General features: G+C 59.3%; 1 protein-coding gene across 3 annotated transcripts; it reads left to right on the top strand.

Annotated features, from left to right (window-relative positions):
• The first annotated feature begins 393 nt into the window (after window positions 1-393).
• On the top strand, window positions 394-12,823 carry LAMB2 (laminin subunit beta 2). 3 transcript variants are annotated; one of them, XM_025885013.2, is made up of 33 exons: window positions 394-638; window positions 943-1,028; window positions 1,146-1,318; window positions 1,410-1,545; window positions 1,627-1,700; window positions 2,104-2,292; window positions 2,384-2,447; window positions 2,682-2,884; window positions 2,991-3,111; window positions 3,442-3,630; window positions 3,841-4,020; window positions 4,141-4,253; window positions 4,527-4,606; window positions 4,696-4,828; window positions 5,012-5,170; window positions 5,248-5,375; window positions 7,116-7,248; window positions 7,428-7,620; window positions 7,700-7,843; window positions 8,065-8,296; window positions 8,380-8,543; window positions 8,631-8,855; window positions 8,939-9,156; window positions 9,268-9,364; window positions 9,454-9,826; window positions 9,921-10,105; window positions 10,572-10,813; window positions 10,892-11,240; window positions 11,558-11,765; window positions 11,843-11,984; window positions 12,069-12,245; window positions 12,335-12,494; window positions 12,576-12,823. In XM_025885013.2, exons 1-33 carry the CDS (start codon window positions 529-531, stop codon window positions 12,710-12,712), a joined length of 5,517 nt encoding a protein of 1,838 aa, XP_025740798.1. In that variant the 5' UTR covers window positions 394-528; the 3' UTR covers window positions 12,713-12,823. The 3 variants fall into 3 exon arrangements, with proteins under 3 accessions (XP_025740798.1, XP_073757289.1, XP_073757290.1); XM_073901188.1 differs by lacking the exon at window positions 394-638 and adding an exon at window positions 698-855; XM_073901189.1 differs by lacking the exons at window positions 394-638; window positions 943-1,028; window positions 1,146-1,318; window positions 1,627-1,700 and having other exon boundaries at window positions 1,416-1,545.
• Window positions 12,824-13,000: the final 177 nt, after the last annotated feature.

The following is a 13,000-nucleotide window of genomic DNA, read 5'->3' as shown; positions in this document are numbered from 1 at the left end:
AGACCTGCGGAGTCCCGTGGTCCCGCCTGTGGTCCCAGGGGCCAGGGTGGGGCACTTGCTAGCAGCTCGCATTCCAAGCCCGGGCTCAGGCCTCCCGGCGGGCCAGAAGGTCTGGAGCGGATGGATGGCCATAAGATCTGGATTCACTCACTGCCTCTGTCGACTGCCCAGCTCCCATTTTCATACTGGAAAACTGAGAAAGCACTTCTTGTGCCTACTTGTTGTAGTGACTAAGGGAGGTGGAGAGCCCTGGAGCCGTGACTTGCGCAGAGGATGACCTTTCTCCACCTTTCCTCCTACCCCCTTCTTGTCCTGTCGCTTGGGCCAGGCCAACCTAAAGTCTCCCACCTCCCTAAATAGAGGAGCTCGATGTCTCTTTGTGTGCCCTCTCACCTCCCCGCTGACGCTGGAGCCCTGGGACTGAACAGCCTCACTGATGGTGACTTCCACAGCGCCTACAATGCTAGGGACAAAGGCTGTGTTCCGTGGGCCATTTGAAGTCTCAAATCAGACTCCTTTCCTTTGCTCATGCCACACCCCCTCCTTGGTGCGCCCCCTAACTGTGGTGGCTTAAAGACAACCCCCCTTCCCCTTGCTCCGCAGGGGTCTGGGCAAGGGAGCTCAGTAAAGATTTGCAGGTGAGCTGGCCTGTGTCTGGTTTCTAGAATGAGGGTGGTTTCTGGAGAGGTGGGAGGGGAACCTCTGTGTGGAAATGTACTCCTGCCCAAAATCCGCTCCATGCTTTCCTTCTTGCCGTGCTTCTCAACTTTGCTCAAAGTCGCAGGACTCAGCTAGTGGAGGGGCCGCCGGCTGGAGGATTGAGTGGGAAATCAGCCGCGGACTTACGCGGGCAGGGTCTGCACGGGACCCCAAGGGAGGGGGAAGGTGGGCACAGGCTCTGGACCTGTTATCACCCCTCATCTGGATTCCCCTCCTCTTCAGGATGGAGCGGGCCTCAGGGGACCGAGGGAGGAACCTACGGGGACAGCCTGGGCCCTGGGAGCTTCGACTGGGCCTACTGCTGAGTGGTGAGAGGGCCTGGTGAAGGCCTGGGGTTTGTGGGATGTGATGGTAGGTCCTGGGGGAGCCAAACCTGGGGCTACTGGGTGGGAGCTCAGCAGAACTGGCTGACCCACTGTTCCCAGTGCTGGCCACCACCCTGGCCCAGGCCCTGGCCCCGGATGTGCCAGGCTGTTCGAGGGGAAGCTGCTACCCTGCTACAGGTGACCTGCTAGTCGGCCGTGCTGACAGACTGACTGCCTCATCCACCTGTGGTTTGCATGGCCCCCAGCCCTACTGCATCGTTAGTCACCTGCAGGTGCGCCTTCGTGGGATGGGGGTGTTGGGGGGTAGGGGGTGCTGCCACTGCCTGAGACACTGACCCTGACCTTGACTCTGACCCAACCCAGGATGAGAAGAAGTGCTTCCTGTGTGACTCCCGGCGCCCCTTCTCTGCTAGAGACAACCCAAACAGCCATCGCATCCAGAATGTAGTTACCAGCTTTGCACCACAGCGCCGGGCAGCCTGGTGGCAGTCAGAGAATGGTGAGGCCGTGGGTGGGGCATGGGGTGAGCAGGGTTGCCTACCAGTAGTCTCAAGTCCCTGACCTCCGACTCCTGCCCCAGGTGTCCCCGTGGTCACCATCCAGCTGGACTTGGAGGCTGAGTTTCATTTCACGCACCTCATTATGACCTTCAAGGTGCCCGCATGTCTGGGAGCCTGCTTGAATCACCCTGCTTGGCTCTCCATTGCCCCTGAACAGCTCCTTAGCCCAGTCTTGCTGAGCTCATATGCTGTGTTCTGTCTGGCTGCATGGGAGGCTCCTTCGTCTCCCACACCTTCTGTTGCCTTCTGCCTCCAGGCCTTTGCCCATGCTGCCCCAACGTGAGGCTGGATTAGGTGCTGCCTCCCTGGGCCCCATGACCCCTGAGCCTTCCCCCTAGAAGTGGCTACCCTCCCTGACTATTGCTTGGCTTCCAGTGGTCAGCCCCACCTGTCCATGAGCTGCTTTGGGGCAAGCCCCAGCTGGGCAGGGCTCTCTTGATGGGCCTGGGCTAGACTTGAGTCCTGATATTCACTGATTAGCCATGCCCCCCACCCAGACATTTCGTCCTGCTGCCATGCTGGTGGAGCGCTCAGCTGACTTCGGACGCACCTGGCATGTGTACCGATATTTTTCCTATGACTGTGGGGCTGACTTTCCAGGAGTCCCACTCGCCCCCCCACGGCACTGGGATGACATAGTCTGTGAGTCCCGCTACTCAGAGATTGAGCCATCCACTGAAGGCGAGGTGAGAGCTGGGATCTGACGTGGGGCAGGAAGAGGGGGATGATGGGCCTGGGGCAGGGTCCAGTGTCTCTGATGGCTCCACGTCCCTCCAGGTCATCTATCGTGTGCTGGATCCTGCCATCCCTATCCCAGACCCCTATAGCCCACGGATCCAGAGTGAGTGTTCCTCTCTTTGAGCCTGGCACAGTCCCAGCATCTGGCTGGTGACTCTTTGGGGCCTCAGTAGCTATTTTGGGTGCTTCTTGGGGCAGGTGCCAAGTCCAATTTAGCTCATATAGCAGTAGACAGAAGGTCTCCCAAGGTGACCTTGGCAGCTGCAGCCCCTGAGTGGGCATGGAGCAACAAGAGCCTGCCTGGCCAGCTGGCTCCCAATCCTTTCCCCCGACTTAGACCTGCTGAAGATCACCAACCTACGGGTGAACCTGACACGCCTGCATACGCTGGGGGACAATCTGCTCGACCCACGGCGGGAGATACGTGAGAAATACTATTATGCCCTCTACGAGCTGGTTGTGCGTGGCAACTGCTTCTGTTACGGACACGCCTCGCAGTGTGCACCCGCCCCAGGAGCACCAACCCATGCTGAGGGCATGGTGAGGGACTTCAGCTGGCTGGAATAGGGCTGGGGGTAGGGACAGGGCTGGGGGCAGGGACAGGCCTGGCTGGACAGTGCTGACCACTTGCTTCCCCGCCTCCTAGGTTCATGGGGCCTGCATCTGCAAACACAACACTCGTGGCCTCAACTGTGAGCAATGTCAGGATTTCTATCATGACTTGCCCTGGCGTCCAGCTGAGGATGGCCACAGTCATGCCTGCAGGAGTGAGTGAGGTCTGGTCCCCGTAGCCCCAGAACACTGTGGCCTGGCTGTGCCATGGGTAGAACTTAGAGCTGGTTGGTCAAGCGCCTAACACCCAGGCTATGTCCGAACGGTGTCCAGGCCTTGATGCCCCTAGGGTCTCCCTTAACCCTCTTCCAAGTCTTCTCTGGTCAGGGGCCCAGTATGATGCTGAAACCTTAAAGTACCTGAGCCCCCACCCACAAATTCTGGCCTGTGTCAGGGACCTGCGGTGTCACTGGGGCCCCTACACCCCTTATCCTCAGGACGTGGTCCCTCAATGGGGCCTTTGTCCTGCCTTCCCCTCCCCCAAGAGTGCGAGTGCCATGGGCACACCCACAACTGCCACTTTGACATGGCTGTATACCTGGCGTCTGGCAACGTGAGTGGAGGTGTGTGTGATGGATGTCAGCACAATACAGCTGGGCGCCACTGTGAACTCTGCCGACCCTTCTTCTACCGTGACCCAAGCAAGGACCTCCGGGACCCAGCTGTGTGCCGCTGTGAGGCTGGGGTTGGGCATGGGAGAGGGAAGGCTGAGTCTGGGATAGGAACTAGGAGGCCAGGCTGCTGTCCAGGTTGCAGGGGTTTGGGGTGGGGGTGGGGGGCATAGAGTGGAGCTAGGCTGGGAATCCAGTGTCGGGGAGGCTAGGGAGATGCGTGGTGCTGGGCTAGTTGGGATAGGGTGACCCTTCATCTCTTTTTGCCCTCAGCCTGTGATTGTGACCCCATGGGTTCCCAAGACGGTGGTCGCTGCGATCCCCATGATGATCCTGCTCTGGGGCTGGTTTCGGGCCAGTGTCGCTGCAAAGAACATGTGGTGGGCTCTCGCTGTCAGCGATGCCGTGATGGCTTCTTCGGGCTCAGTGCCAGCGACCCTGCAGGCTGCCGGCGTATGTGCTTCCTGCCCTAGCTCCTGTACTGACCTTAACCCTTTACTTCTTACTCTTGGCCCAACTCAACACCAGCACTGCCACAGCTCCCCAGAGTGTGATGGATCTCCTTCCCTGCAGGGTGTCAGTGTGATGCACGGGGCACAGTGCCTGGGGTCACCTCCTGTGACCCCAACAGTGGAACCTGTTTCTGCAAGCGTCTAGTGACTGGACGTGGCTGTAACCGCTGCCTGGTGCGACTGGAGGGGCTTGGGGGTCTGGGGTCCTGCACTTATCCTCAGAGCACAGGGCTGGGGGGTGGTGTCTATGCCCCACTGGGTGGGTGCAGAGAGCTTAGGGTCCATTCCTGGCTGAGAGGCCTCAGGTCTGGGAGGTGAAGGGTGGGAGCCATGGTCTAGGGACCGTGTTTTCACCAAGGGGTGGTAGAGGCTGAGAGCTGTCACTGGATTCCCGGATGGGTGGCGAGGGGGTCTGTTTCTAGCCCCCAGCAACCTCCTCTCCCCTAGCCTGGTCACTGGGGCCTGAGCCATGACCTGCTTGGCTGCCGTCCGTGTGATTGCGACGTGGGTGGTGCCTTGGATCCCCAGTGAGTGCTGTATCAGGGGTCCCAGGAGGGGTGGGAAAAGATCCTGGGCAGGATAGGGGGCCCTTCTTGAGTACCTGTGGGCTTCCCAGGTGCAATGAGGCCACAGGCCAGTGCCGCTGTCGCCAGCACATGGTGGGGCGACGCTGTGAGCAGGTGCAGCCTGGCTACTTCCGACCCTTCCTTGACCACCTAACTTGGGAGGCTGAGGACACCCGAGGACAGGTAGGGGCCAACGTTGGAGGGCAGGGCTTGGGTTGGAGAGGTGGAGTTGTGGGTGGTACTTGTCTGGGGAGGGTGTCCGGCCTTGGACAGGGCCTCAGCTGAAGAGCTGGGGTGTGAGGACAGGCTGTGGCAGAAGAGATGGTGTCTTACCTGGGCACCCACCCTGAGCTGTATCCCTCCCAGGTGCTCGATGTGGTGGAGCGCTTGGGGACCCCTGGTGGGACTCCATCCTGGACAGGCCGGGGCTTTGGTAGGCTGCAGGAGGGTCAGACACTGGAGTTCCTGGTGGCCTCTGTGCCGAGAGCCATGGACTACGACCTGCTGCTGCGCTTGGAGCCCCAGGTCAGACCCTGTGGAACCTGACCCAGAGCTGAACCTCCGGGTGTGGTAGCGTTTCCTTCATTATCCCATCCCCCCAGGTCCCTGAACAGTGGGCAGAGATGGAAGTGACTGTGCAGCGCCCAGGGCCTGTGTCTGTCCACAGCCTGTGTGGGCATGTGCTGCCCAAGGATGACCACATCCCAGGGACTCTGCAACCAGAAACCAGGTGAGGGTACCAATGGTAGCATCTGTAATGGGGGGGGGGGTTGTGGGCCAGCCCTAATTCCCTGAAGGGCACTTGGAAGATGCCGCTGCTCATTCATCTGTCCCTTGCTTCAAGTGCCTCCTCCTGAGTGCTGTTTGCTGGGTGCTCTTAGGCATGGCACAGGTCAGAAGAAGGAAGTAGAAAATGTCCTGCTCTTTTAGGGGTCTGAGTTCCGAGGCCTGTGGCAAGATTTAATGGGAAGCCATTCAGTGTCACTATAGGGAATGCCTACCGGGGAAAGGGAAGGCATCAGTGCATTCTGAGCAGGATGTGACTGGTCTGATAATTGTTTTCTTACATTTTGGGTAGTATTTGCTTCATGTATCTTTTTTCATCACCTTCTTTTTTAACGTTTTATTATTTAAGTATTCAAACAATACACGGAAGTGGAGCGAGCAATGTATAATGATGGGCTGTACCCATCATAGACATTTTACCAACTGCGATTTGCTTTTAGCAAAGATCCCTCTACTTGAGGAGTGGAAAATAGACTTGAAGGTGGAGGCTTTTGAGTTAGCTGAGTGACAGTGGATTGGACAGAGGTTTAGCGGTTGATGTGACAAGATGATGAAGGTTCCAGAGAGTTCCAGCGGCAGAGCTGATGGCTTAGATATGTAGGAAAGAGAGAAAGCAGGAAGATGACTCTAGCGTTTTGGGCTTGTTCATCTGGGTGAGGATTGGGCTCTTTACTGAGGTAGAGACATAGGGAGAAGCAGTTCCGAGGTACTTAGGCATGGAGGAGAAGGCCAGTGGGTGGTTGGATTTCTGTGTCTGGAAATACTGGAAGGCCTCAATCTGTAGATATAAATTTGGGACTTGTCACTAAAGGGTTAGGTCTAAATGAAATGACCAGAGAAAGGAAAGAGGGCCAGAACCAAGCTTTGGGGTGTTTGAGGCCAGTAGAGAAGGAGGATTTGGGGGTGGGGGAAAATCAGCAGTGTGGACACGGTTCCAGAAGGAGAGAGAAGAGTGTCTCAGGAAGAAGGGTGCACTGCTTTCATTGCATGCCGCTGAATGCTGGAACAGACAGGAACAGAGAGGAGGCTGCTGGGTTTGGCCATGTGGAGGTCGATGGTGAGCTTGGTACAGGCTGTCCCCATGCATGTTGGCATAAAAACTCCATTGGCGTGGGAGGCAAGAGTGGAGGCAGTGACCACAGTCCGGTTTTAGGAATTTGTTGGGCAGGAAAGCAAAGACAAGGTAACAGCTAAGGGAAAGGGAGACTCAGGGACTGAGGGAAGATGTTTCCAAGGGAGATAAAAGAACCCTAGCATGGGTTTGCAGGCTGATGAGAATAACCTAGGAAAGGCAGGGCCAGGTGGCAGAGGGGGGATGATGTAGTCTTGGTGAAGAAGAGCAGAGGTTAGAGGTCAAGGTTGGAGGAAGCGTGAGGAGGCCATTAAAGAAAAATTGGCCAGTATTTGTGCCAGGGAAATGATGTGCGGTTGCAAGGTTGTAGGGAGTGTTTTCAGAGATTGGTCTGCACAGGTATGGGATTCCAGTGAGGCATGTTTGTGGGAATCTCCTGTATAAATTCTCTGTCAGGCTGTCCAGCTGTATGTTGGCATGACCCAGCCCAACCTAGTCTCTTTCCTGGCCAGGGATTTGGTTGCTGGTGTGCGGGGTGGGGAGGCCTAGGATGGTGGGTACAGGGACCCTGGGTGAACCCCATACCTGTTTTTACTCCCCTCACCCCGCCAGGTATATGGTGTTTCCCAGACCTGTCTGCCTTGAGCCTGGCATCTCCTACAAACTGCATCTGAAGCTGGTGCGAACAGGGGGAAGCGCTCAGACCGAGGCTCCCTACTCTGCACCCAGCCTGCTCATTGACTCGGTGAATAGCCCCTCTCCCCACACTGACCAAGAAGGCAGGGTCTGTGGGATGGGACCTGTAGCGGGGGCCGGACAGGAGGGGCCTGTGACAGAAGAGGCAGGCCCGTGGTGGTGCTCAGTGCTCGCCGTGCCAATAGCGTCCTGGGTCTGGGCCTCACTCTTCCTTGCTCATCGCTTCAGCTGGTGCTGCTACCCCGTGTCCTGGTGCTGGAGATGTTTAGTGGGGGGGATGCTACTGCTCTGGAGCGCCGTGCCACCTTTGAACGCTACCGCTGCCACGAGGAGGGGCTGGTGCCCAGCAAGACCCCTCCCTCGGAGGCCTGTGCCCCTCTCCTCATCAGCCTGTCCGCCCTGCTCTACAACGGTGCCTTGCGTGAGTGTCTGTGCTGTGGGCTGGTGGGGCAGAGGTGTGGGGCCCCAGTCTGACTTGGCCCTCTCCCGCTGCCCCACAGCCTGTCAGTGTGACCCCCAGGGCTCACTGAGTTCTGAGTGCAATCCCCACGGCGGCCAGTGCCTTTGTAAACCTGCGGTGGTGGGGCGCCGCTGTGATCTCTGTGCCCCTGGCTTCTACGGCTTTGGCCCCACAGGCTGTCAAGGTACCTGCCTGCCTTTCTTCCCTCTTATTCTGTCTCCTCCCCACGACCGTCCCCCATCCTCCCTCCAACTGTGCTTCTTCCTTTCTCTGACTCTGCGTTAGAGCCCATACTCCCAGCACTGGGACACTGGAAGTTCTCTTTGATTCCCTGACTTTCCTGCCCTGACCCCACCTAGATTCCCTCAAACCCCTTCCCTGGCTCAGCCTCTGCCTTGCCCCCAGCCTGCCAGTGCAGCCCCGAGGGGGCGCTCAGTGGCCTGTGCGAAGGGACCAGCGGGCAATGCCCCTGCCGAACTGGTGCCTTTGGGCTTCGCTGTGATGGCTGCCAGCGGGGCCAGTGGGGATTCCCTAGCTGCCGGCCATGCGTCTGCAACGGGCATGCAGACGAGTGTGATGCCCGGACGGGAGCTTGCCTGGGCTGCCGCGATCACACAGGGGGTGAGCACTGTGAAAGGTGAGCCTGGAGCAGCTAGGAGAGGGTGGGTGGGTGGGAAGGCTGCTCTGGGACCACATCTCTCCTCCTGTTGCTCTTCGAAGGTGCGTTGCTGGCTTCCACGGGGACCCACGGCTCCCATATGGGGACCAGTGCCGGCCCTGTCCCTGCCCTGAAGGCCCTGGGAGCCGGCGGCACTTTGCTACTTCTTGCCATCGGGATGGGTACTCCCAGCAGATCATGTGCCACTGTAGGGCAGGCTACACAGGTGAGTAGATAGATAAGGTGCAGGCATGGGATCAGGGTGGGGCAGATGAATTGAACACTCACTCATGCCTTCCCCAAATGTGGGCAGGGCTGCGGTGCGATGCTTGTGCCCCTGGGTACTTTGGGGACCCGTCAAGGCCAGGTGGCCAGTGCCAACCATGTGAGTGCAGTGGGAACATTGACCCCACGGACCCTGATGCCTGTGACCCCCGCACGGGGCAGTGCCTGCGCTGCTTACACCACACGGAGGGGCCGCACTGTGCCCACTGCAAGCCTGGCTTCCATGGACAGGCTGTCCGACAGAGCTGTCACCGTGAGTGTGGGATTGGGAGGGGGTGGCGGGGGTCGGGCTCTGCTGCTCGGGCTCCCCTTGATTAATGTGCTTGACTGGCCCAGGCTGCACCTGCAACTTGCTGGGTACAGATCCCCAGCAGTGCCCGTCTACTGACCGCTGCAACTGTGACCCAAGCAGTGGGCAGTGCCCATGCCTCCCCAATGTCCAGGGCCCTAGCTGTGACCGCTGTGCCCCCAACTTCTGGAACCTTACCAGTGGCCATGGCTGCCAGCCCTGTGCTTGCCACCCAAGCCGAGCCAGAGGCCCCACCTGCAATGAGGTACAGGACCCTCCTGTGGATCCCTGGGTGGATGGGGCCAGCTGTCTGTCTCGAGTCTCAAGAGCTTAGCCTCGGATTGAGGCGCTGACCTCTGCCCTGTTCCCACTCTAGTTCACGGGGCAGTGCCACTGCCGTGCTGGCTTTGGTGGGCGAACCTGTTCTGAGTGCCAGGAGCTCCACTGGGGGGACCCTGGGTTGCAGTGTCGCGGTGAGAGAGCCAGCAGGGCCGGGGTGGCTGGGGGGCTTCCCAGGATGCCCCACTGGCACCCTAATTCTGTGGTCTGCCCTCTCCTGCAGCCTGTGATTGTGACCCTCGTGGAATAGACACACCTCAGTGTCACCGCTCCACGGGGCACTGCAGCTGCCGCCCAGGCGTGTCTGGCGTGCGCTGTGACCAGTGTGCCCGTGGCTTCTCAGGGGTCTTTCCTGCTTGCCAGCCATGCCACGCATGCTTCGGGGACTGGGACCGCGTGGTACAGGACTTGGTTGCCCGTACACGGCGCCTGGAGCAGCGGGCGCAGGAGCTGCAGCAGACGGGTGTACTGGGTGCCTTTGAGAGCAGCTTCTGGCACATACAGGAGAAGCTGGGAACTGTGCAGGGGATTGTGGGTGCCCGCAACACCTCAGCTGCCTCCACTGCACAGCTCGTGGAGGCCACAGAGGATCTGCGGTGCGGATGGGCCTGAGGATACATGGAGGGATGGGGCAGAGACCCAGTGGACCAGGGCTGAAGCTTCTCTAAACACCACCCCCTACCGGCACAGGCGTGAAATTGGAGAGGCCACTGAGCACCTGACCCAGCTGGAGGCAAAACTGACGGATGTGCAGGATGAGAACTTCAATGCCAACCATGCACTGAGCAATCTGGAGCGAGATGGGCTTGCACTTAATCTCACACTGCGGCAGCTGGATCAGCATCTGGACCTGCTCAAGCATTCAAACTTCCTGGGTGAGCTGTTGGCCAGGGAGGCAGGTGGACCAGGGTTGGGTGATTTTTTTTTTTTTAATTTTATTTATTCGAGAAAGAGAGAGAGAGTACAAGCAGGGGGAGCAGCAGAGGGAGAGAGAGAAGCAGGCTCCCCACCGAGCAGGGAGCCCGATGCGGGGCTCGATCCCAGGACTCCAGAATCATGAACTGAGCCAAAGGCAGACGCCCAACCGACTGAGCCACCCAGGCGCCCCTTTTTTCTTTTTCTTTTTTTTTTTTTTAAGAGAGAGAGCGAGCAGGGAGGGGCAGAGGGAGAGGGAGAGAGAGAGAATCTTAAGCGGGTTCCACACCCAGCGCAGAGCCCAACGCAGGGCTTGATCTCATGACCCTGAGATCATGACTGAGCCAAAATCAAGAGTCGGACGCTTAATCCAGGCACCCCGGGTTAGGTGATCTTTAGCTGACTGCCAGCCTCTGCCCAATGTAGGTGCCTATGATAGCATCCGCCATGCCCACAGTCTGTCTGCAGAGGCAGAACATCGTGCCAACACATCGGCCTTGACGGTGCCCAGCCCTGTGAGCAGCTCAGCAGATACTCGGCACCGGACGGAGGTGCTGATGGGTGCCCAGAAGGAGGACTTCAACCGCAAACACATGGCCAACCAGCGGGCACTAGGCGAGCTCTCTGCCCATGCCCATTCCCTGAGCCTGACAGCCATAAATGAACTGGTAAGGCACAGTGTGGGGTGGGACATGTGGCTGTGGCTGTTCCTTCCACAGGGCCCTGACTTGTTCTGTGCCTGGCAGGTGTGTGGACCCCCGGGGGATGCACCCTGTGCTACAAGCCCTTGCGGGGGTGCTGGCTGTCTGGACGAGGATGGGCAACCCCGCTGCGGGGGCCTCGGCTGCAACGGGGCAGTAGCCATGGCGGACCTGGCACTGGGTCGGGCCCGGCACACACAGGCAGAGTTGCAGCGGGCTCTGGCAGAAGGTGGCGGCATCCTCAGCCAGGTGGCTGAGACCCGTCGGCAGGCAGGCGAGGCACAACAGCGGGCCCAGGCAGCCCTGGACAAGGCTAATGCTTCCAGGGGACAGGTGGAGAAGGCCAACCAAGAGCTTCGGGAACTTATCCAGAATGTGAAGGACTTCCTCAGCCGTGAGCCTCCCGTGTGGCCCAGGCCACGTGGTTGTTTTACCTGTGTCTGCGTTCATACTTGTGTCCCTGGGTTCATACTCGGGCCGGCACTGGGCCTGTGTTTATGACTCCGTGTCTAATCCCTCAACCCTTGCCTATATGTGGTCCCGGAGTCCGTGACCCCGAGTGTGTGCTCACTTATATTTCCTGTCCTTGTAGTTACATCACTATGCCTATTAACAAACCCATATTCCATGTGTGGTCCCACACCCCAAGATTGTGTTTGACGTCCCTGCTGGAGAATCTGTGTCCCTAAGCCCTTGCCTGTGTCCCCATAGAGGAGGGGGCTGATCCCGATAGCATTGAGATGGTGGCCACACGAGTGCTAGAGCTCTCCATCCCAGCATCACCTGAGCAGATTCAGCACCTGGCAGGCGAGATTGCAGAGAGGGTCCGGAGCCTGGCAGATGTGGACACAATCCTGGCGCGTACCGTGGGAGATGTGCGTCGGGCAGAGCAGCTACTACAAGATGCACGGCGGGCAAGGTCTGATCATGATCCTGGCCCCTATCCTTGACACCTGCTCCTGATACTTACAGGCCCTGATTCCCTCTCTTCCTCAGGAGCCGGGCTGAGGGTGAGAAACAGAAGGCAGAAACAGTACAGGCAGCACTGGAGGAAGCCCAGAGGGCCCAGGGTGCTGCTCAGGGTGCCATCCAGGGGGCAGTAGTCGACACACAGGACACGGAGCGGACCCTGCACCAGGTGTGGTCTCTCTGGGACATCAGTGGGGCAAGATTATGGGCACGCACGCATGGACCTGTTTAACCCTGGGTCCCCCCGTAACAGGTGCAGGAGAAGATGGCAGGTGCGGAGCAGGCACTGAGCTCTGCAGGGGAGCGGGCTCAGCAATTGGATGGTCTCCTGGAGGCTCTGAAATTGAAACGAGCAGGGAATAGCCTGGCAGCCTCTAGTGCTGAAGAAACAGCAGGCAGTGCCCAGGGTCGTGCCCGGGAAGCTGAGCAGGTGGGTTGAGGCAGAGCCAGCTGTGGGGGTTGGGGTAGAAGCTGGGGTCGACTGGGCCACCACGCTGACTTTGCCCTCTATATCTGCAGCTGCTGCAGGGCCCACTAGGCGACCAGTACCAGACAGTGAAGGCCTTGGCTGAGCGCAAGGCCCAGGGGGTGCTGGCTGCACAGGTGCGGGCAGAGCAACTTCGGGATGAGGCTCGAGGCTTGTTGCAGGCTGCTCAGGACAAGCTGCAACGGCTGCAAGGTGAGGACTGGGGTGGGTGGAACGCCAGAGGTGTGGGGCTTGTGGGAGAAGGACCCTACAGCTGAGACCTGCCCCTCCTAGAGCTGGAGGGCACCTATGAGGAGAACGAGCGGGCACTGGAAGGCAAAGCAGCCCAGCTGGATGGACTGGAGGCCAGGATGCGTAGTGTGCTTCAAGCCATCAACTTGCAGGTTCAGATCTACAACACCTGCCAGTGACCCCTGCGGGATTCCTACCCCAGTCCCCAGCCCCGCCCCGCCCCCGTTACTGCCTCTGCATGGAAAAGTTCCTAGCCTGACCAGGCCCCCAATAAACCGCTGTGAATCCCAGTGTGTCGTCTGGACTGTGATTTGGAGAGGGCGGGGTCTCTGGGCGGAACCCCAGGATGCCACCAGCGGGGGGCCAGGGCAAGGCCAAGGCACCGGAGCCCCGCCTCCTCCGTTCGGACCCGCCCCGGAGCTACCCGCCGCCGCGTGCCCGCTCCCACCGGAAGTGCGTCACCAGCT

This window comes from Callorhinus ursinus, unplaced genomic scaffold (genome assembly GCF_003265705.2).
Source record: "Callorhinus ursinus isolate GAN/ISIS: 27379988/994484 unplaced genomic scaffold, GSC_fseal_2.0 scaffold15, whole genome shotgun sequence".
Taxonomy (NCBI): domain Eukaryota; kingdom Metazoa; phylum Chordata; class Mammalia; order Carnivora; family Otariidae; genus Callorhinus; species Callorhinus ursinus.
The sequence above is the reverse complement of the archived record's forward strand: the minus strand, read 5'-3'. Positions and strand labels throughout refer to the sequence as shown.

Bases quoted from the DNA above. Each gene is read 5' to 3' on its own strand.
- LAMB2 (XM_073901188.1), top strand. From the start codon at position 713: ATGTACTCCTGCCCAAAATCCGCTCCATGCTTTCCTTCTTGCCGTGCT. The intron at 4,254-4,526 runs GTGCGACTGGAG...CCTCTCCCCTAG, and splicing joins GTGGCTGTAACCGCTGCCTG to CCTGGTCACTGGGGCCTGAG. The intron at 7,249-7,427 runs GTGAATAGCCCC...TCATCGCTTCAG, and splicing joins CCAGCCTGCTCATTGACTCG to CTGGTGCTGCTACCCCGTGT.